Genomic DNA, 22263 nt, shown 5'->3' with positions numbered 1-22263 from the left:
CCTTGGGGAGATAAGGGACTGTGCCTCACATCAGGCACCCTGACCCTCAGGTCTGACACGAGAGCAGCAAGTACCCTGAATGCCTGGTTTTGAAAATCAATGGTGATTAAGTGCAGGAGAGCCATGGAACAGCAGGAGATGGAGAACATGCTCTTAAATGGCTCATATAAAGGCTCACTTGCCCTGAGATTCAGTGCAAAAGCAACGGTGTGAAAAGTGCCTAGACCATAGCCATAAGTGAGGAAGACACACTTACTAAAGCAGCTGCCAGACAGCAACCTGCAGTGACTTTCTCTGCAGACAGAAGTGTGACACCGTGAATCTACTAAAAGCCACCGAATTTTATACCCTAAGATAATTAAAATGGAAAGATATATTTTTGCGTGCATTTGAGCAATCATATTAAGCATTCCAGCCAAAAACTGGCAGCTAAAGGAAAAATGGGAGGAGTAAGAGTAAACAGTCTGTTAAGGAGAAAACTCAAAGTAAGTTGGTATATTTAAGCCCAAGATGTTAATAATTGCATTAATTAAATGAAATGTGAATTGACTGAAACACCCCAATTAAAGGACAGGCCTTATCAAAGTGGATAAAAAAGTGAGTGCTAAGTATATTCTCCCCTCATGAAATCTATATGAATATAAAACGACAAGAGTTTAAAAGAGAAAGCATATAAAAGTTATACCATGATGACACTCCTCAAAAGAAATCTGCAGTGCCTATGTTACTTCAAGACAAATTAGATTTGAGAGCAGAGAATACTGATAAGGATGCAGAAGATAAAATTATCTTTTTCAACAAATGGGGCTGGAATGATTGTGCATCCATATGAAGGAAAGGATCCACACCTGATACCATAAATAGAAATGAACTCAAAGTGGATTGTAGACATGAATTTATTTCCAGAGGAAAAAGAAGAATGCTTTTGGTTTTGGTTTGGTTTAGGCAAATATGTCTAGATATGACTTGAAAACCACAATCCGTAGAAGAAAACATTTGATAACTTGGACCTCATCAATTAAAAAATGTTATAACACTCTCCCAAAGACAAAGAGGCTAGGAGAAAATATTTGTAAATAACACATCTGATGGAGGACTGCTACCTAAACTATATGAAGAATTCTCAAAACTCAATAATAGCAAACAAACTCAATGACAAGAAGGGGCAAAATATTTGAACAGTCACTGTAGTGATGCACTGTATGTAGCCTGCTAAAATTTGATCTCCATTTTGTTTTGCATTTGTGGCATTCTGCTTATTTTAACAACATTTTCTTCTTGAACTAAATATTGTCAATTCCACCTCAGTACATTTGTAGTGCAATTTATTCACAGGAAAATGGTGGATTTTACTTAACTGCTTTACTAAATAGTCACCGCTGTTAGCTCTTTTTCCAGGATCCTAATATTCATAACCAAAGGGACTTTTCAGGAGCCCTTTTCATAACAGGAACTGTCTCCTGTGAAAGATTTATCTGTTTATTATGTGGCCTTATGGCACTATAGATTTAAGAAGTAAGGTGAAAACAGAAGAGCCTTTATGTGGGTCGTATCTGTCAATATTTCTTTAACTCCTTATTAAAGCTGAAACTTTTAATGTTTCTGTTAATGCACTTAGAAACCACAATAAAGAGCCATGATATCACGTTAAGTAAAGTTTGCATGAAAAATCCATCTCCTAAAAAAAGCTGTGAGGAAATGAACAATTTTCTATGTACTTGAAAACCTTTTTAATAGCTGTTCTAATGGAAAAGCACTGCATTCCTGTATCTGCTTCTGCACTAAATCCCTAGCCATATGATGGTTTAACATATGCATTTAAATGCCCACTTTGCAGACAATGAGAGTGAAAAGGGCAAATGTATCTACTCTGGAGAGAGTTTAGACCTTACAGAACCTTCAAAGAGCTGACCTAGGAAAAGTATCACAACTGGCCATTTAATAAACCAGTATTTAGCAGTCAGTTATTGAGCAAACCCCCACTATTTCCCTTTGAGCACATCACTCTACAGACGCATTAATTTGGTAATAGCAAATTAGTAAATTCATTGTAAAAGCACAATTTATATCGGCAGGCCATCACAAGTCTAAAACCTGAAGTAGAGAAACCTCTACTGGGCTACAGTTCTTGTTATGGAAACGTGGGTGGCTCCAAAACAGAGCCTCAAGAATTCTGATACTCAGATACCTCCGAGTCTAGCTCACTTGCAGCTACTGTTCAAAACAGCTGAAGGTTTTGCCCTCGGACCCAATGTGGTTGGCCAGCTCCCTGGACTTCAGTTCCCTGTGCAGCCTGTTGGACCTCCTTGGATGTGATGGTCAAGAGCCTCTGCAATGGGCCAAGCGGGAGGCCTTGTCTGAGATGCCTCCTGAAAGGGGGTGAAGGATACCCCAAAGGTAAGATTTCATTTTATGCTTCGACTCTTATAAAACGCCGCTTTCAGGGTGAGCCTGCCTCACAGCCTCGTAGCCATAGATGGAATAACTGCCTCGGCGGCATCGCTTTTGCTTCTACCGCTTTAGAGTTTTGGAGGCTGTCTCCTCGGAGCCCTTATTGCTGCACGTAGAAATTTTAGCGGAAGGCTCAGGTACCATGGAAAAACACCTTTTCAGTACCTTAGAGAAACCGAACAGTGTCTTGTGACACAGTAGGCCCGTTTACAGGCCTCGCATCAAATGAAGTCTGGAGCAAATGCAATATTTTACCAGATAAAATGCAATGCAAGAAAGCTTGTCAATAAACCCCACCATGTTAAAAGTGATTGGACAGTCTTCCTATTTGGCATGAACCACTTAGGAGATAAGGAAAAATCAGACTGCTAGAAACTTCCTGTGGCCTGCAGAAAGGGCACTTTGAACAGACGGCCACCTATAGGGCCAAATTAATACAGGGATAAAACTAGCTGTATGTAATGTCTGGGGGTTGCACTGCATGCTGCTCTGCACGAACCTTCTCCCAGCCTTCTCCTCTGCACTGCACTGCTCTTCCCTCTCTCTCCCTCAGGATTAAGCCCATGCAAATGGGAGCATGTGTTTCCTCCACAGTGTGCTTATCTGGTTGAATCCTCCCAATATCCCTTTGTGGTACAAACTCTTTTAAGCTCAATTTTTGGGTGAGGTGGGAGATGAGACACAGGGAAACTAAGTAACGTGTCCAAAGACGACACAGCTGGTAAACAGAAAGTCATGGATTCAAATCCAGGTCAGTCTGAGTCAAAAGCCCAGGCACTGCCTTTTGCCATCTTCTTTCTAAGACTCAGGTGATGGCATGGGCCCCTGAAACGTGGATACCCACGCAGTCTGATGTGAGCCTCCCTTTTCAGTAAGCCCTTCAATAGCTTGATCTTTCTTGAAAGGCTTTATAATCAGCTCAAAGGGTAAAAGCAAAATCCTCAAGTGGGCCTTCCAGTAAAAGCATACAACTAAACTGATTTTCTTGGGCAACTACCGGAGAAGTGCTCTCAAGCAGCAGTTAGCAAGTTCACCACTTCCCGTGCTCAAATCTGTACTGCAATAGCTGTCTCAAGCATGTGCAAAAACTGTTCCATGTTCCATAATTGTGTCCAGTTTGCCATGCTGCAAATTGGTGGGGGAAAGGGTAAGAAGCAGAGAGGGGGAGAAGACTCCATGATGGGATAAAACAGCCATTACTTGGTGACCCGCATTCAGCTCTCTACACCATATACATTGCTGCATAAACTCGAATGCTGTCCTCACACGTAGAATATGCAGTTATGGATCCAAGGAATTGGTGATCCCGTCAATCAGTGTCCTCACCTCTAATTAGTTACCACACAGTTACGTCAGTATCCTTTCCTCGCTTTTTATAGATGTTTCCTCACCGTTTGGTATTACTGGGGAGAACAAACTATTCAGTTCCACAGCAAAGCTGGGGGCTTTGTTGTAGTTATTATTCCTGAAAGTAACAAATAGGTCCTTGAACACTGGCAGTCTATGGGGCGCCTCTAACCAGAAGATCGAATGAGCTAGAACTGACTCTAACCATGCCAGCTGATATTCCTACCTCTTGCCACTCAGTTTCCAGGCGCTCATTAACAAGCAGCATAGCTGGGGACCTTCAACTGCTCTCACTCACTACTTTGAATCAGGACATTCAATACGCGATCTCAGGGAGCCTCCCCATATCCTCCACGAAGGCCCCTGGCATTTCCTCTTCAGGAAAACCATGTCTTTGTCAACATCCCATCTTTATCATCCAAACTCTCCACCATGGAAGGTGTGTTATTTTCCTCTCCTTGCGAGTTAAGTTAGGCTGCCACAGTTTCATAGATTCTGGAGAACACAAGAGACTTCTGGGTCAGAGAGGAAGGAATGTGCTACCCACAGAGCAGCTTGATGTTTGTGCGGTTGCCCTTGCTTTCTTCTCCCCCAGTTCCCACACAGGTGCCATGCTGTCCATAAGAAATGCAGTATAAGCCACACCAAAATAAAAGTGAAAACCTCTTAAAGTTAAACAGGTGAGTTTAATTTTAGTGACTTTTATTTAACACAAAAGTGAACAAAAATGACAATTTCAACATGGAAACCAAGACATTGTTAGTTTTTACATTTCTTAGTAAGCCTTTGAAGTGCAGTGTGGACTTTCAACACATAAGCATTATGGACAAATTACTGATTGTCCATTCTTTTTCTGACAAAGTCTTTGAAATGCCATCTGTTACCATTTCAACAGAGAAACAGTACACGCAATTCATTTACTAGCTCTTTTAACAGATTTACCATCTAAGTCCAATGCTGTGTATTGTTGCCAAACATAGATGAAAAATGTTGACTATTTTTCTTCATTATCAATTTTTACATTCTTTTTTCTCAGTCTTTGAAATGCGATTTGTTATTGTCTGTGTAAGCAACAAGAAAGAATAACTGTAAATTACTTTTTACTGAGCCTTTCAAATGCATGCGTTGTCATTTCAACATAGAAACAATGGAAGTATTCCATCAATTACCTTTCAATTCTTCTGTGTTACCAAGTGTGTTCTCATTTCAACAAGAGAGCAGTATGCACCAACTACTAATTATTTTTCATTCTGTTTTTGTTATGAAGTCATTAAAGTTCAGTGTGCTATTATTTCAACATGTAAGCAAGAACAAGCAATTTTATATTCTTTTTCCTCAATGTCTCTGAAATACAACATTTAATCGTTCTGACATATAAGCATAAACAGATCATTCATTAGTCATTTTCACTCTTTTCATACTAAATCTTTGAAATACAATGCTACCGTCTCAACAGGTAAATATAAACAATTTACATTCTTTTTTCCCTGTCTCTGACATGCAGCGTGTTATCCTTTCAACATGTAAGCAATATAAATAAATTATCAATTAGTTATTCTACATCCTGTTTCTTACTAATTGTTGGATATGTGGTGTGCATTTAACACCTGGAGTACATCACACTTCAGAGTAGCCAGATTTCTAGTGCCCAGTGGCCACGTGTGGTTAGTGTGTACTATCGAGAGCAGTGCAAACCTAGTGGAAGTTCACAGGAAGCAAACACATATGAAATAGCATATACCATGAAGGAATATTCATGCACATGGCACATTGAGACCAATAGCAAGTAAAAGCCTACTTAAATGGGGAAGTAAGAGAAAACCTAGCTGAGGTAACATGTAAACCATGACCTGAGGGTTGAGCAGCTGTATGTAAGGGAAAAAGTGAACAAAAATCTGGGCCATGGAGGAATTATTTTCCCAAATGCCCTAAGAAAGAGTGGAGAAATGGACAAAACATAGGAGCAGCTGTTACACTGAGCGGTTTGAGATAAGGGACTTGATCTTTCTTAGCACTTGGAACAGTACCTAAAGCACAATAGACACGGGGTGAGTATATGTAAAGTAAAAATAACTGAGCCAGGGATTTGAGGCCTGCAGAGGCAGCTAGCAGCATGACGAAGACACACCAGTAGGCAGTGGAGGTTGTTTGTTTCCTTTCCCTTGCATAGGGTTTCTCATAAGCAACCTAAGACAATCATACACACAAATATTCAGGGCCCTCGAGGGTGAAATTATTGGCTTAAACAACTTCCACACCCAGGGAAAGTTTCAGTTCATGGGACTCGTGCCAAGGGCCTATAAGAGGATAAATGGACCCACCCGTGTGCACAGGGAAGTGATGGAACATGACTGGGTTAGCTCCCATCATGTAACCAACACTGTACTTAGTAAGCAGAACAGGCTGTAGAGGGCAATGGACAATAGATTCACAGGAGCTTCCAAATTCCTCTCCTTCCTTCTTAGAGTTCCTCTTTCAGAGGTGAAGGACACAGCCAATCACCCTGAGCCCCATTTCCCTGAACAGTACAATTTTACATGTGTCTCTACAAATTGGGCCTTCAAGCAAAACACTGAGTGCTTTTGTGGCCACACATCAGTGCTGACACGACTCCTTGTACTATGGGAATTACGCAGAATGGGTAGTCCAAAGCATGTCGTCCCGCTCTACCGCCTGCAGCATTGCCTTCAATTGGGCCTGAACTTCAGCCAACTGCCGTCGGTCCAAACTGTCGCGAACATCCCACTGTCTATAGCAATGGACAGGGATGGGATAAATCACATGCTTCAGCTCCCTCAAGGATGTTAGGTGACGCAGAAGGCGTGTGAGCACAGGCATTGTAATGGGGTTGAAGGCAAAACTAAGGACACGGAGGCACGAACAGTGGCTCAGAGCTGGCAGGAGAGCGGAGAGAGTGGAATCACTTAATAGACAATTATTTATTTCCAGATGCTGCAGGGTACCCGAGGCCCTCTCCAGCAGAGTCTGGAAGGGCTCATAAGCCTCTGAGAATATCTGGTTGTGACTGAGATTCAACTGCCTTAGGTGGGTGGCCTGAGAGCTCTGGGACAGTATGGTGACATCTATGCTAGACAGGCTACAGAAAGGCAGATTCAATGTCTTCAGCTGAGGTGGCAGCACTCTGCAGAGAGAAAAAGAAAAGTTATTTCAGAAGAATGAGTATTGGATCAGGGCAGTGTGCAGGCTTAGACACCTAAGGTTTAGAATAAACTAACCTGGCTATAGCTTATTCTGTTTAGTTTGATTAAGACCCACCTCAGCCCCTCCCACGGGGTCATTTCTGTAATTATTTTGCAACAGTCCTTAGTCATGTGGGCTTTGGAATCAGACTGAATATATTTGTGACCATGAGAAAGTTACTTTCCCACTCGAAGACACATGTTCTTAATCTTTAAAATGTGCACACCAATAATTATCATTACAGAGTTGTGCAGCAGATTAAGTGAAAAAAAATTGGACGCACTTATATACAACATCACCAAAGGCCACTCCTGGTCACTTATATGGCGAGGACATGTCTGGGAAAGCAGCCAACTGAAGGCTCCCTTTGACTAGTTCCCACATGAAACCTTCTCCATTCAGTGTCTAAGCCTTGGGGAAAACACAGGAGCAAGAGGATCTGGCAGTGTTAACTACTGTGGCCAGTCCAGGGGGATGTGCATCAGTGTTAGAGCATAAGACTTTTTTCCATCTGGACAGCTCCTCTTGATCTCCAGAGCTGTAGACACCACTAGGACTGAGACTTTTACTAATATACTTACAGACTCATCGCAGAGTCTACACACGGTTGGCTGAATGAATGAATGCACGAATGAACACAGCTTCCTTTTCTAACCTTGTCTTTCTCCTCACCATGAAGTACCTCTCTCTAGCCTGGCCAAATGCTAATTCCCAGCACTTCCCATGCTGAGGTACAAGGAGAAATAATTTACAAGGAGCTTAGGAATATCTAAGCATGCTCTCTTCTCTTCTCTTACTCATGGGGTATGCAGGGAACCCAGGTTCCTCAAACCCGCGCACCTGAGAAGTCTCTGCAATCGATCTCCGAGGAACAAGGCAGACAATTCGAGCTCTTGGAGGCTGTTCAGCTTCCCAAGACCGTTGAGAAATGTTTGGAAGTGCCTCCCCACAAAATATGTAAAGATGATGTTAGGATGACGAAGGCTGTACAGGTGGGCCGTCTGAGCCACAAGATGGTTGACTTTCCTCAAATAAGCCTGATTCACCTGCAGGTGATCAATGCATCGTGGATCCAGAAACTGCAGCATACTTCTGTGGGCAGAGATGTTATCAATTACCAAATCTCTGCAGCAGAGGTGCAAAGACCCAGAGCTCTGCCTGACTTTACTCTGAAGAAAGGAAAGAAATTGCTGTGTTCTCAAGGTTCCATCGAGGGAGAGGTCCACAAGTAATTCCACCGTTTCCAAGGCTGAGTGAGGCTCTGACTCTGAATTATCAAATCCGCGGCACCTGACGCTATGCTGAGCTTCTTCTGTTCTAAGAGTAGAGTTCTGAGAGTAAGCACAAGACCAAGAGCAGGAAGAAAATGTGGTTTTCATCTCAGAGCATATTATGGAACATTTCGGGTCGTGCCTTAAATCTAAGAGCCTCAGTTTTGGGCCCCTGTAAGGAGGAGACAGAACACATGAGAGGTATCCAATTTTAATGTACTGCCCCTAGATCAGTGTTGAGTTCAAGGCACAATACCCTTTATCCCTGGTTTTTCACAGCATATGTCATCCACCAAGAATTCCTTTCCTAAAAATTCAGTACCTTTCATTCTTTTACCTCTACTTTGTTCACCTCTGGTCTGTTCCCATATCAATGCCCATGTCCTTCTTCTATGTAATTATTTACACTCAGGAGGTAGATCCACCCATAGTATCCTCAGTCACCTCTATTCTGTAATCAAGTCTGTGAGACATTAGAGTCCTTAAGGTGACTCCAAGTGTTGGACCAGTAGCCCCACAGTGATCTTCAGCATTCACTACTGGCTACTTCGGGAAGACTGTTAGGTATCCCCCTGCCCCAGGCTCCAGCACACTCTCCTGCTGACTCACTCTATTGCTACTGGATATAGTCTTACCAGGAAGAAGAGTTCTGGGCAGAGAGGAGCTGCAGACCATCAATCATGGCTTCCAAGATGTCATAGTCTGACCCTTGTACACTCAGTGTCCCGATATGGAGACAGCAAAAGGGCCAAACCCTCACCATTGCCTTTAGTATCTCCTTATGCCTGCCCACGAAGGCAGGAATGAACAGTGGAACAAAGAGGGCTCTTGGGAGCTCATCCAGGGCATGGATAGCTGCCAGCTCATTACTCAGCAGACTCTTTGCAGCAAGCTCTAGCAGAGTGCCTGTGGTCTTCTGGTCCATCTTGAACCTGCTTCAGGGTAAAGAATATTTAGAAATCCTAAGGGGATATCTACAGTCATCTGTTTGCCTACAATGTCAGGTACGCAAAAAATATTTATTGAATAAATGTAAGGTGAACTCTACTAAAGGGATAGATTACAAATAGGCATGTGTGTTTAAGTACGCATGTGTGCGCACACACACATGCACAATAAAATGCCCCTAGAAATCACAGCTAAGTTAGCAGTATATGATGTTCACCATGGAGCTGTCTTCCTCCCAATATATTTCCTCCCAAAAGGATACCGACCAATCAGAAGGAAAATGTAAATCTACATAAAAGCCACACTCTGATCATTACTTTAACACAGAGAATGTGCAGAGTTCAATGTAATTGGGAGTAACAAAAATCATAAATTCCAGCACACAGGCTGTCACACTCCCATCACTAGGCTTTCTGGCGTGCAAAGACAGACTTAGAAAAGCTGCAAGACATACAGAAGAAGGAAAATGGTGAGGGTTTAAAGGTGATCTAAAACTGCAGCAGAATAAGTCTGAAAATACCAAAACAGTGTTCTGGAAGTTGAGATCAGGACCTACAGGGAAAGGAATCCAGAATATGAGCATTTAAAGGGGGTAGGGATGGTATAAAGGTGAAGTCACTGAAAGACATTACTTCTAGGGAATAATAAAGCCAAGGAGCAAAGGAGAAGCATCCCTGGCACGTGGGTAATGGGGAAAATGAAGGATCCTGCAAGACCTAAGAGAACCACAAGTCAGAGTAATCACAGCGTCTCCCTCCCTTACCAAAACAAAATAAATAAAAGATCTGGACTTTGCTATACTGACAGAAAATGACATCACTAAAGTAGCAATCTTGGCAAACAACCCAATATCATACATATGAGCAGAAGGAAGGGGAATCCCATACACAACCATTGCAAAAAAAAAGATGAGGAAACAAAATTTCACACATACGAAACAACCATGAAGCAGGAGACTGTAAGCCAACACTCCAAACAGAATTACACTCCAGCATGCATTTGAGGATATGAAACCTGCTTGAATCAGAATCCTTTTAAAACTATAAAAACAGCAGTGAACCAAAAGCAAGTCTGAAGTTGAGATTTTCCATCCCAGCTAGTGTCCTTCAAATACCACGGCCTATAGAGAAAGTTTTTCAACACATAGGAACTTGGGAATTTGGCACCCCTCAGCCCTTTCTGGGTTATCAACTAGAGCAGGGCTTTGCAAACTGCAGCCCATTGTGCCAAATCTAGCCCACTGTTTGATTTTTTAAATAAAGTTTTATTGGAACAAAGCCACAATCAATTGTTTACGAATTGTCTATACATGTTTTTGTACTGCAATGGCAAAGCTGAGTAGCATTGACCTCAGAGACACTGTGGCCCACACACTTAAAAACATTTACTGTATGCCTCTTCACAGGCTGATTGCCAAGAATTTTCTAAAAGATGAATTGGGATTGTGATCCCCTATGTGATGATGGAAAACGTCACCAAAATATCTGATGGTGAGCATGTTACAGCTAATACTAAAATCCAGGTGGTGGAAAGGGGGGGAAGACTAATGTACAAATGCTTCAATATTGTGAAAACACAGAAGTTGTGCAATTAAACATGAGAGAAAGCAGAAGAATAGAACAAAAGACAGTTAAACATTTTTTCATAACTCAGTAGGCGTGTTTTAAATAATACTGTGCGGTGGGGAAGAATGAACCAGATAGGAAAGTGTTCAGAAAACAGGGTAGTTACCTCAACAAACAAGCAAATAATCCAATTAAACAATGGTCAGAGGAGCTGAAGAGACAGTTCTCCAAAGAAGAAATTCAGATGGCCAACAGACACATGAAAAGATGCTCCACATCACTAGTCATCAGAGAAATGCAAATTAAAGCCACAATGAGATATCACCTCAAACGAGTAAGGATCGCCACCATCCAAAAGACATACAATAACAAATGTTGGTGAGGTTGTGGAGAAAGGGGAACCCTTCTACACTGCTGTTAGGAATGTAAACTAGTCCAACCATTGTGGAAAGCAGTGTAGAGGTTCCTCAAAAAGCTCAAAATAGAAATATCATTTGACCCAGGAATTCCACTCCTAGGAATTTACCCTAAGAATGCAGCAGCCCAGTTTGAAAAACACATATGCACCCCTTTTTATCGCAGCACTATTTACAATAGTCAAGAAATGGAAGCAACCTAAGTGTGCATCAGTAGATGAATGGATAAAGAAGATGTGGTACATATACACAATGGAGTATTATTCAGCCATAAGAAGAAAACAAATCCTACCATTGCAACTACATGGATGGAGCTAGAGGGTATTATGCTCAGTGAAATAATCCAAGCAGAGAAAGATAAGTACCAAATGATTTTACTTATCTGTTGAGCATAAGAACAAAGAAAAAACCTGAAGGAGTAAAACAGCAGCAGACGCACAGAATGCAGGAATGGACTAACAGTTACAAAAGGGAAAGGGACTGGGGAGGATGAGTGGGAAGGCAGCGGTAAGGGGGGAGCAAAAAGAAAGGGGGCATTATGATTAGCATGTATACTGTAGGCAGCATGGGGAGAGCTGTACAACACAGAGAAGACAAGTAGTGATATTCTACAGCATCTTACTACGCTGATGGACAGTGACTGTAATGGGTTATGTGGGGGGGACTTGGTGATGGAGGGAGTCTAGTAAACATAATGTTGCTCATGTAATTGTAGATTAATGATACCAAAAAAATAACACACAAGGGGTGGTAACAAACAAAGCAAAAAATGTAATATGGACCTGCATGATTAACACATTAAAGGCATGGGCTATGCAAAAAAAAAAAAAAACATAGTTCAGGATGAGTTTTTTAAAGCATTTAACATGACAGAGGACACATCTTGATGATAAAAGCCAAGATTCACACTGAAGTTGTAACAGTTAGGAATATTTATACACCAAATAACACAGCAAACACTTTTATGAAGCAAAAAGGCAAGGAGACATAGACAAATATAGGGTAAAAATGGGTGATTTAATACACCAGTCTCAGTACAAATCAGATCAACTCATATAAAAAATTGAATAGTGATGCAGAAAATATAAACAACATAATAAAGTAAACTATATGTGTATATATATATATACATACACACTATCTATATTCATATGTGTGTACATGCTCTGAAAATAGATAATCTATTTTCTTGTCAAAATTGCTAAAAATTAAACAGGGATGGCATCATTTACATCTGTAAAGCAGAAATGACCGAGTAGTCCTCTCTAACCACAAAGCAACAAAAGTTAAAATTACAAACACAAACTGAAAACAGAAAGGCTTTTCCTACCTGGAAAGGGTTTTGGGTTTAAAAAAATTTTCAGTTAAAGAGGCGAACCAAATTAAAGTTACGGAAACTGTATATCAGGATATATGGGATACACATAAAGTAGTGATCAGAGGCAAATCTGGAGCACTAAAGATTTTTACATGTAAAAGTGGAAGAATGAAAATAAATATTGAAACAGAAAAAAGAAATTCCTGTGCAACCTCTTTGCAAATAACTTTGAAACTCTACATAAAGTAGATACTGTTCTAGAGAAATTCAAACTAACAAAATGGAAGCTCTAGTGTTAAAAAGCTTAAATTTGCCAGTTTTCATAGAAGAAATAAAGTTATTATGCAATTACCCCCAAGTACCATTTACCTCAGGTGGTCTTACAGGTGAATTCTAGTAAAGTATCAAGGATGCCACAGGACCAATGATCTCTCTATAAATTATTCAAAAACATTAGAAAGGAAGCAAAAGTCCCTAACTCATCCTATGAAGCAAATATGACACTGATAGGTAAAACGTAGATATGAAAATCCTAAATAAAACATTAGCAAACGTCCAACAATAATACGTTAAGAAACTAATACACTGCGACCAATTGGGATTTATTGCATTTATACAAAGTTGGGTCTATATTAGGAATTCCATTTATATCATTCACCATAGTAATATAGTTAAGGACAACGATAGCTGCTAAACAAGCCTTTGGGAAAGTTCAACACTGATACATGTTACAAAAAGAAAAACGTCTAGAAAATAGGTGCCAGGGAATGTTTTCTTTACAGGAAAGAAGATACATAATTAATTCCTAATGCCAGTATTTTATTAAACGGGGGAACCACTAGAGGGAAAGAATGGATGTCACTCCTTCATTCCTACTCAGTCTTGTACTATAAGTATTAGTCAGTTGACAAGAGAAAGCTATCAGATTTATAAGAATGGAGAACAAGAGGTAAAGCCGTCTCTGTGTGCCGATGATATTACAGCATACCTGTACATCCAACAGAACAATGACAGATTAACTGAAACAACAATCAAAATCAGTACGGGAGCAGCATATATAAAGCTAACATAAAAAAATCAATAGTCTTTGTATATAACTACACAAAAACCCAATGGGGAGAACACACTGGGAGAGAAGATCCCATATAGGACAGCAACACATAATACTAAAGGTATAGGTATAACTTAGCAAGAACATCGATACAAGGAAAGGTTTTTCAGAATGACAAGGAATTGTCATTGCACCTATACAAGGAAAACTTTTCCCTTTGTGACACTGAGTAAATGAAAAGATAGTCACTGTCCATGGACAGAATAGTTCAACATCAAAAAGATGTCAATTCTCCCTAAGTTAATTTACAGATTGAATAAAATCTCAAAAAATAGCAGCAAACATTGTTATGGATTTAGACAAGTCAATAATGAAGTTCATAGTTTATAAAATGCAAGAATACCTAGGATATAAATGAAAAAGAAAACCTACGAGAAGGGAGGAGTGATACCAGACACTCAAGCACGGTGTGAAGACTCTGCAATTACAAGAGCATGGCACTTGTAACTGGACAGATACATAGCCCAATGGAATAGAATAGAAAACACAGAGATGCACCCAAGGACATATGGAAATTCTAGTATTAAAAGAAGGGTGGACACGGAACATCACTGGGACAAAGAAGGACATTTGATAAAGGGTGCCGGAACAACTGAGTCATTTCGAGAAAAATAACAGTATATCCATATCATACACCTTCCAGAAAACAAACTGCAATGGTGTTATGGATTTAAACATAAAAAAGTTAAACCGCAACAAGTTCTTGAAGAAAATATGGCAGAACTTTTCTTTAACCTTAGTGTAGACTAAAATTAGGAGGCCATGAAAGACAAGAACGATCAATTTGACTGCACAAAATTTTTTTAAGTTTGACAACACATCCTAGATAAATCAAAAGGTAACTGAGAAACTGGGATAGAGGACTTGCAGCATACACCACAGACAAATGGGTAATGTCCCAAATATGTAGAGAACTTTTAAATATTGAAGGACAAAGGGCTGAAAGTTCTGTCAAAAAATGGGAAAATTATATGAACAGACGATTCACAAAAACATATATCACGGTCCTCAAACACATGATGATTTAAACTTGCAATCAGACAAATGAATACTAAAACAGAACCATTTATTACCTGCCACACTGACAAAAGTTTAAAATGAAGGGCAACATGCTCTGTTCGTGAGGCTGTGTGGAAAACGGCCACTCTTCTACATTGCTAGTGAGAACGGAAACCAGTGCGACCCTTCTGGAAAAAAATTGGGAAAGCCTAACAGAACTACACATGCACTTACCTTTTGGCCCAATAATCACACTACTGGGAATATAACTTGGAGCTGTTTTTCCACCCATGCAAAAATACGTTATGTACAAAGTTATTCACTGCAGTTATTATTCATGATTGCACCATGTTGAAGACAATTTAAATGCCCATACATAGGTGAGTGGTTGAACCTGAGTGATACAACCCCCTAACAGAGTGCGATGCAGCTATAAAAGTGTGATGAGGTTCTCCATGGAATGGTAAGGAGTGACTTCCTGGAATGCTGGTAAAGGAAGAGGGAAAAATTGCAAAGGGTTATGTACAGAAAAGTTATCCCTCATTTAACAGATAAGGGAATATAAGGAAACATGTATGCATCTGCTCATTCGTGCAAAATAAGTACAGGAAAAGTTGAACTGCAGACAGAACACATAGGTTATGTATGGGGGAGTGTGGGAAAGGAATGGAAAGAAGTGGGGAATGGAAGAGGGGTGGGAGGGATGAGGAAAAAGTGACCCTTCGCTGAGGAGACATTTTTGACTCTGAATCGTGGTAATGATTCCCATACCCAACAATTAAATAAACAATTGAAATCAATCAGGGTGGGGGCGGGTCCCAAACTCAAATGCAAAGAGCGACAAATGAATCTAACCCTATTGTAAATGACTATCTTTGCCACACTGAGAGGTGAGGAAGAAACAGCTAAACTAAGAAACTTGGGGAAACAGTACTTTGATTGCATCCTCTGAGGTAAAGACATAAAGAACTGTACAAAAATACAACTTAGTAGATCTGTTTCTAACAGGGGTATAGGTTAGCATTTCTGCAACTACTTTATGTGTATAAGTCAGGCATGAACAAACTGGTAAGTAGTGTAGATAAAGGGAGATAGATCAGAGAAATTACAGATAAGGCTAGAAGGGATTGAAATGAGATATGTCGGTACGAGCTTCTGGCTTTTAATATCTATACATATAGATGGGTACAGAAATAAATATAGATGTGTCTGGAAGCGTGGGTACGTACATACATACAATGTATTTCCTACTTTGTTTTGTTGGAGAGGGCCTAGCAGCAATGAAACCCCACTAGCAATGGATGCACACTGAGATACTGGATTCTGAATGTCAGTCTCCAAGGATAGGACCCAAGGATCCTTGCAGATGTGGTTCAATGCCAGGGCTGCAGTGGGAAAAAAACACAAAATGAACAAGAACATCTTATGGTGCCGGTGTGATAAAGTATAGTGTCATGTTGGGAGAACACACAACCAACCGAAAGGGGTCGCGATGACCGGAGCTGGAACAATTCAAGGAACAAAGTAAATCGTGATCTAAGTTTACTGTAACTGATAATGTATCATGGTTGTCTGTGAGTCCAGAATGATAAAAATAATTTGAATAAGTTATCTGAATCAGTAATTTGAGATAAAGTTTGTAAAATAAGCTTGAAAATGTATAAGTAAATGGGGGAGAAAGGATGGCTCTTCAAAACTCCAATAAGTAAATGTGAAAGGAATGAGGTCAATTAGGAAGTCAGCATTAGGTCATAACTGTTGTAGGTGAGATCCCCACATGGATTCTAAAAGCAGTGAGTAAACGTCTGAGAAGAAACAGGTATTTTCTTAGACTCAAAGTGTTTCCTACACAAGTTGATAAAGTATTTGCCATTAACAATGGGAAAACAGCAGCATTACCTGGAGCAACATAATTGCCACCACCTCCATCAAGTGATCAAGATGAATACCATCAATAGCAAGTACAACATACAGAACCATGTGCCCTGACATGATGCGCGCAGAAAAGGAGCAAAATCACTTTTGCAGTATCGTGGTACAAGCCCTAAAATTAAAGCCCAGTGACATACACACCTTGACATCTGGGGAAAACCCAGAGGACCTCGAATGGCTAACCACAAGTTCCCTCCGTATTGTTTTCCCACAAAGAAGGTTCCCTGGCCAAAGAACCTTCTTATCATGGGAACGAGGCACAGTGCCTGCTTACCCCTGAGTAGTCAGTTTCCGTTCCCAACCAGCCCACAGAATTATTCAAACAAGCCGATCGCATCCTTTCATGGGAACCAAGCATCACTTCATCCTCTCGTTACTATGAAGACTGCCCCCACAGCCCCTGGTGTTCACTCTCTTTCAGAGTATGACACCTGCGAGGCACTACCTGGCAGGTAGCGTCCTCCTCGCCAAGGGGCTGAGTAAATGTTATTAATAAACTGCTATGGATGTCACCTGCTCAGTGCCAGGTGTCATGTGTTCAGAAACCCTCACTCATAACACTAGGGTGGAAAATCCTCCATCACCAATGGAGGTAAACAATAATTCTTGCCCAAAATGAGTAACTTAAATCTAATCTTAAGAAAATATTGAGCAAACCCTAATTGGCAGACATTCTATAAAATACCTGACCAGTATAGGATCTTCAAAAGCGTCAGTGCTGTGAAAGACCCAGAAATCTTGAGGAACCGTCAGCCTGGAGGAGACTAAAGAGAAATGATGGCCAAATGTCCTGGCGGTATCCTGAATGGGATCCCGGAATAGGAAACGGACATTAGTGGGACAAGTGGTGAAATTAAAGTATCTCGTTTGTTAATAGTATTGCATCAATGTTAATTTCCTGGTTTTGATCATCCTTCCTTGGTGTTGTAAACTGTTAACATTAGGGAAATCTGGGTAAAGACACTCTGTGCCATTTTCTGCGACCTTAACGTGTGTCCAAAATTATTCAAAATAAGGAATTAAAAAATACAAGGTCAGTGGTTAAAGACATGGTTAGTCTATAAATCACATGGTTTAAGAATATTTGGCCAGCTGAAACAGAGTAGGATCAATGCTCACAGCACGTCACCCATTAAAAAGTGAATTCAAACTGCTTTGGGAGCCCATTTTAAGGAATGAAGCTGCATTCATGCCATGGATGTACATGAATACTTATTTGCGCTCCACATGAGAAAAGCATTTTAAGTATAAAAGAAATGAAATACAATAGAAAGAGAAGTGTGTGTGTGTGTGTGTGTGTGTATAAATGTATATAGATATACAATTCAATATTTACAATTTAAGGTCTGGGACAGCAACAGTAATCTAAACAAAACTAAGATGAAAGGAGAAATATACTTTAAGAGAAGGCTGTTAGATTCTCAGGAGAGAGTATGACTTTATTAGTGATACAATAGAAGCAAATCACAGGTAAGAATAGGGGGGTGCAGAGAGAGCAGAGAGGAAAGTGGTTCCAATCTGACTGGATTTCCTTTCTTATTAATCTCCAAACGTCGACCGTGGATAATTTAGGTCGATATAGGTATCATTTATTGAGAGAAGACTGGTGTAACTTACCTACTTCCTAGGAGAGTTGGAGAAAACTTGGGAACCATCCAAGACCTCAGCAGCGGGAGCCCCTTGCTTCCTCTCAGGAGGCTGCCTCAAAAGAACACCGGTCTTGGCAGTGCGCAGAGGCTCAACGGTTTCTTCTCGAAGTTAAACTGGTCAGGAGAGGACTTCTATTGGTGGAGCTTAGGTCAGGTGACCCCCTCCTAGTCAAACAGCTCTGTGTTGGGAGGGAGGTGGGCCAGACCCGTGAACCCCCCTCTAGGGACTCCATTCCACCAAGAGCGCAGGGGTGAAAGGTTGCGTGTCCCTTGGGGGGGCCGCCATCTTGGATCCCCATGGGTAGAAAGCGAAGAACGTAGCATCCACCTCAGGAAAGGTCCCTTGAAGATCAGATGCAATAAAACCAAAAAAAAGAAAGAAAGTGAAGCACACTGTCACTGCATGTGGATTGGGCACTGCCTGGCCACGGTTTCTACCAGGCCAGGTCTCAAACGCAGATATACAATGTCCAAATGTATCCAGGGGCATTAGTTTGAAAATGAGCAGCCAGTTGATGGCAAAAACCCTAATATTAGCTCCCTGGTGATAGGGCTTTATTTACCACGTGGAAGATAGGTGATCTTGGCCAGGTACACTGAGCCTTCATAGACTCCATTATCCATCTTTAAAATGCGTCTGGCAGTTGAGGTGACCTCATCAGGCTGTTGGGGTTTCAAGCCCCGTCAATACTACTTACCATATGTGGTGTAAGGACAGTATAAATCTTTGACTTCACAGTAGGTGATGGACAGCTGAAGTGCTTAAGGGGTCCAGAAAAACTTCCAAACAACCCGAGGCAGGGATCATTAGAAAACCTGTTCTCCCTCCCTCCAAGGACAGGCCATGAGCCCAGCCTGAAGTCTAGTACTGCCCCAGAGACTCCTCAACAGGAAACAGCCAAGGGGCCAGATTGGAGTCCCACTTGTCCTGAGGGGGAACGGGCAGGCTGGGATGATAAAGCACTTAACAGCTTTCTTTGGGCAGAGTATTGCTTGGTGCAGATCACAACAACAGAGACTTTTCCAAAGCAGAATCTTAAGGTAAGGTTTTCTTCCCCTACCCCCTTATATATCCTAACAGAGTTTTGGAAACAGCCCTCTCACATGTGTAATTGGCAAAGGATTCAGTCCCTGGTATATTGTACATTTTGTATGTGCTTTGAGTATCCTTTTTCTAAATCTTGGCACCACAGTCTTACTTCACTCACTTTATGGAAAACGTCAGCATGTTACTACTTAACTGGAAAGCTAGTCCTCACTGAAAAAAAAATTCAAATGTGATCATTATTACCTTTCATTGTTGAAAGTCTGATTTCGTTTTTCAATTTCAGTAATTGTACAAATGACTCTGTTCTGTCTTCCTTCTGAATCCTAATACTGGTAGGTGGATGGTAAGAAACTTAGATAGAAGCAGCCCCTTTTGCTGCCTCAAGACTATGCCTCCGGACCTGTGCCATGTCAATAAAAGATGCACTATGTGTTTCTTCCCCTGGAGGAATGCAGCATAGATTCAGGATGGAGATGAACATTTTTCTTTTGTTAAAAGAAATAAAGATATTTTAACTTTGTGTTTTGAGGTGATCGTACACTCACAGCAGTTGTAAGAAATAACACATAGAGGCCCTATGGACGCTTTGTCCAGTTTCCCTAATGATGACATATTACAAAATGATATTAGAGCCAGGATATTGGCACTGATAGTATCCATTGATCTTACTTAGATTTTGCTTTATTTCGGTGTATGTGTGTGTGTGTACTTAGTTTTGTGTAGTTTTATCACATGTGGGTCCATGTATCCTTCACAGTAGACAAGATGCCAAAGAATTCCATCAGCCCATTGAACTCTCTAATTTTACCATTTTGTTTTTCTATTTCTTCATTTATAGTGTTCTATCCTATAACCACACCTACCTCCCTTCTAGAATGCTTCCCCATACCTAACCTACGGAAACTCCTAAACCGTCTCCACTTATAAAATTTTGCCATTTCAAAACTATGGAACTGGAATCATATATTAGTAACTTTGGGGATTGGCTTTTTTTTCACTCAACACAATTCCCTGAATATCCACCAGAGTTTTTGGATTTGTCAAGAATGTGTAACTTTTTATTGTTGAGTAGAATTCCATGATGTGAATATACCACCCTTTCTTTTACCATTCACCCATTCAGGGACACTTGGGATTTTCCATTCTGTGAGTATTACAAATAAAGGTGCTGTGAAAAACTGTACAAGTTTCTGTGTGAAATTAAGCCTTTAATTTAAATCCCACAAGTGAGAGTTCTGGCGTACATGTTAAGTTCATGTTTAACGTTCAGAGATATTGCCAAACCATTTTAAAACGTGCCTGAACCATTTTATATTCCAGCCATTAATGCATGAGTGATCCAGTTTCCCCACACATTTTTGCCAGTATTTGATGTTATCCCCTTTAAGAAAATTTCTTAGGTATTCTAATAGGTGTATAGTGGTATCTTCCTTTCTGATGCCTAATGATGTGGATGATGTTTTGATATTCTTATTTGCCATCTGTCTGTCCTCTTTACCAAACTTTTGCTCTTGTCTTTCGCCCACTTTCAACATGCTTTCTTTCACTGTTGATAGTTGACATGAGAGTTGATTTTATTTTGTAGATGCTAGTGTTTTGAAGGATATGTGGTTTCCGAATTTTTCTGCATTCGGTAGCTAACATTTTCATCAATTCCACAGCTTTTCAAAGAGAAGAGTTTTTAATTTAGATGAGGTCCCATTTATTAACTTTTTTATGGATTGTGCTTTTGATGTCACGTCTAAGAACTCTGCTTAGCTCTAGATCCAAATGTTTTCTCCTGTGATATTTTCTTAAAGTATTATAGTTTTGCATTTAAATCTGTGACTCATGTTGAGTTAGTTGTTTATGTAAGGTGCAGTTTAGGTCAAATATCATTTTTTTTGTCTGTGAATGTCCCATTGTGATACCAACACGCTTGTAGAAAAGTCTACCCTTTCTCCATTAAATCCCTTCTGCACCTTTTTCAAAAATCATTTGAACATAGTGTGGTTCTATTTCTGGGGTCTATATTCTGTTCCATTCACACATCTGTCCATACTTCTGCTGATGTCACTTTATCTTGATTGCTGTAGCTGTATAGTGAGAATAACATTACACATGTGATTCCATCTACTTTATTCTTCTTTATCAAGCGTGTTTTAGCTATTGTGGGGTTTGTGTCATCCCATGTACATTTTAGAATAAGCTTCTCTACATGTCCAAAAAGCCTGGTGAGGTTTTGGTAGGAATTGCACTAAACTTGTAGATCAATTTGGGGAGAATTGACATCTTTACTGTGTTAACCCTTCCAATCTGTGAATGTGGTATGTCTGCATTTATTTAGGGCTCTGATTTCATTCCTCAGCATTTTGAAATGTTGAGCATACAGACCTTGTAAAGGTTTTATTAGATTTATTCATAAGAATATCTTTTTTTAGGACATTTGTAAATGGTATTGTATTTTGTCACCGTGTTCATAGTTTTGCTCTCATATACAAGTGTGACTGATTTTTGTGCATTGATCTTATAGCCACCAACTTGCTCTTCCCATGTATTAAATATAGGAGTTTGGTTTTGCACATTGCTTGGAATATTTTATGTAGACTCTCACGGCATTTGCAAATAGAGACAGTTTTTAATTATTTCTTTGCAATCTGAATGGCTTTGTTTGTGAAGTTTTCAGTCACTATTTCTTCAAATACTTTTTTTTTGAGAGGGCATCTCACATATTTATTGATCATATGGTTGTTAACAACAATAAAATTCTGTATAGGGGACTCAATACACAATCATTAATCAACCCCAAGCCTAATTCTCGACAGTCTCCAATTTTCTGAAGCATAACGAACAAGTTTTTACATGGTGAACAAGTTCTTACACAGTGAATAAGTTCTTACATGGTGAACAGTGCGAGGGCAGTCATCACAGAAATTTTCGGTTTTGATCACGCATCATGAACTATAAACAATCAGGTCAATTATGATTATTCGTTTGATTTTTATACTTGATTTATATGTGAATCTGA

The 22263-nt window shown here is 40.2% G+C and overlaps 1 protein-coding gene across 1 annotated transcript; it reads right to left on the bottom strand.

The window, feature by feature from the left end:
- Window positions 1-6426: 6426 nt before the first annotated feature.
- Window positions 6427-18291, bottom strand: LOC118936065 (melanoma antigen preferentially expressed in tumors-like). The gene is made up of 4 exons (XM_057495373.1): window positions 18177-18291; window positions 8906-9205; window positions 7810-8442; window positions 6427-6940 (listed from the first exon to the last, which is right to left on the bottom strand). The coding sequence occupies exons 1-4, from the start codon at window positions 18212-18214 to the stop codon at window positions 6427-6429; spliced, it is 1485 nt and encodes a 494-aa protein (XP_057351356.1). The 5' UTR covers window positions 18215-18291.
- Between the last annotated feature and the right edge of the window lie 3972 nt (window positions 18292-22263).

Source organism: Manis pentadactyla, chromosome X (genome assembly GCF_030020395.1).
Source record: "Manis pentadactyla isolate mManPen7 chromosome X, mManPen7.hap1, whole genome shotgun sequence".
NCBI classification, from domain to species: Eukaryota; Metazoa; Chordata; class Mammalia; order Pholidota; family Manidae; genus Manis; species Manis pentadactyla.
The sequence above is the reverse complement of the archived record's forward strand: the minus strand, read 5'-3'. Positions and strand labels throughout refer to the sequence as shown.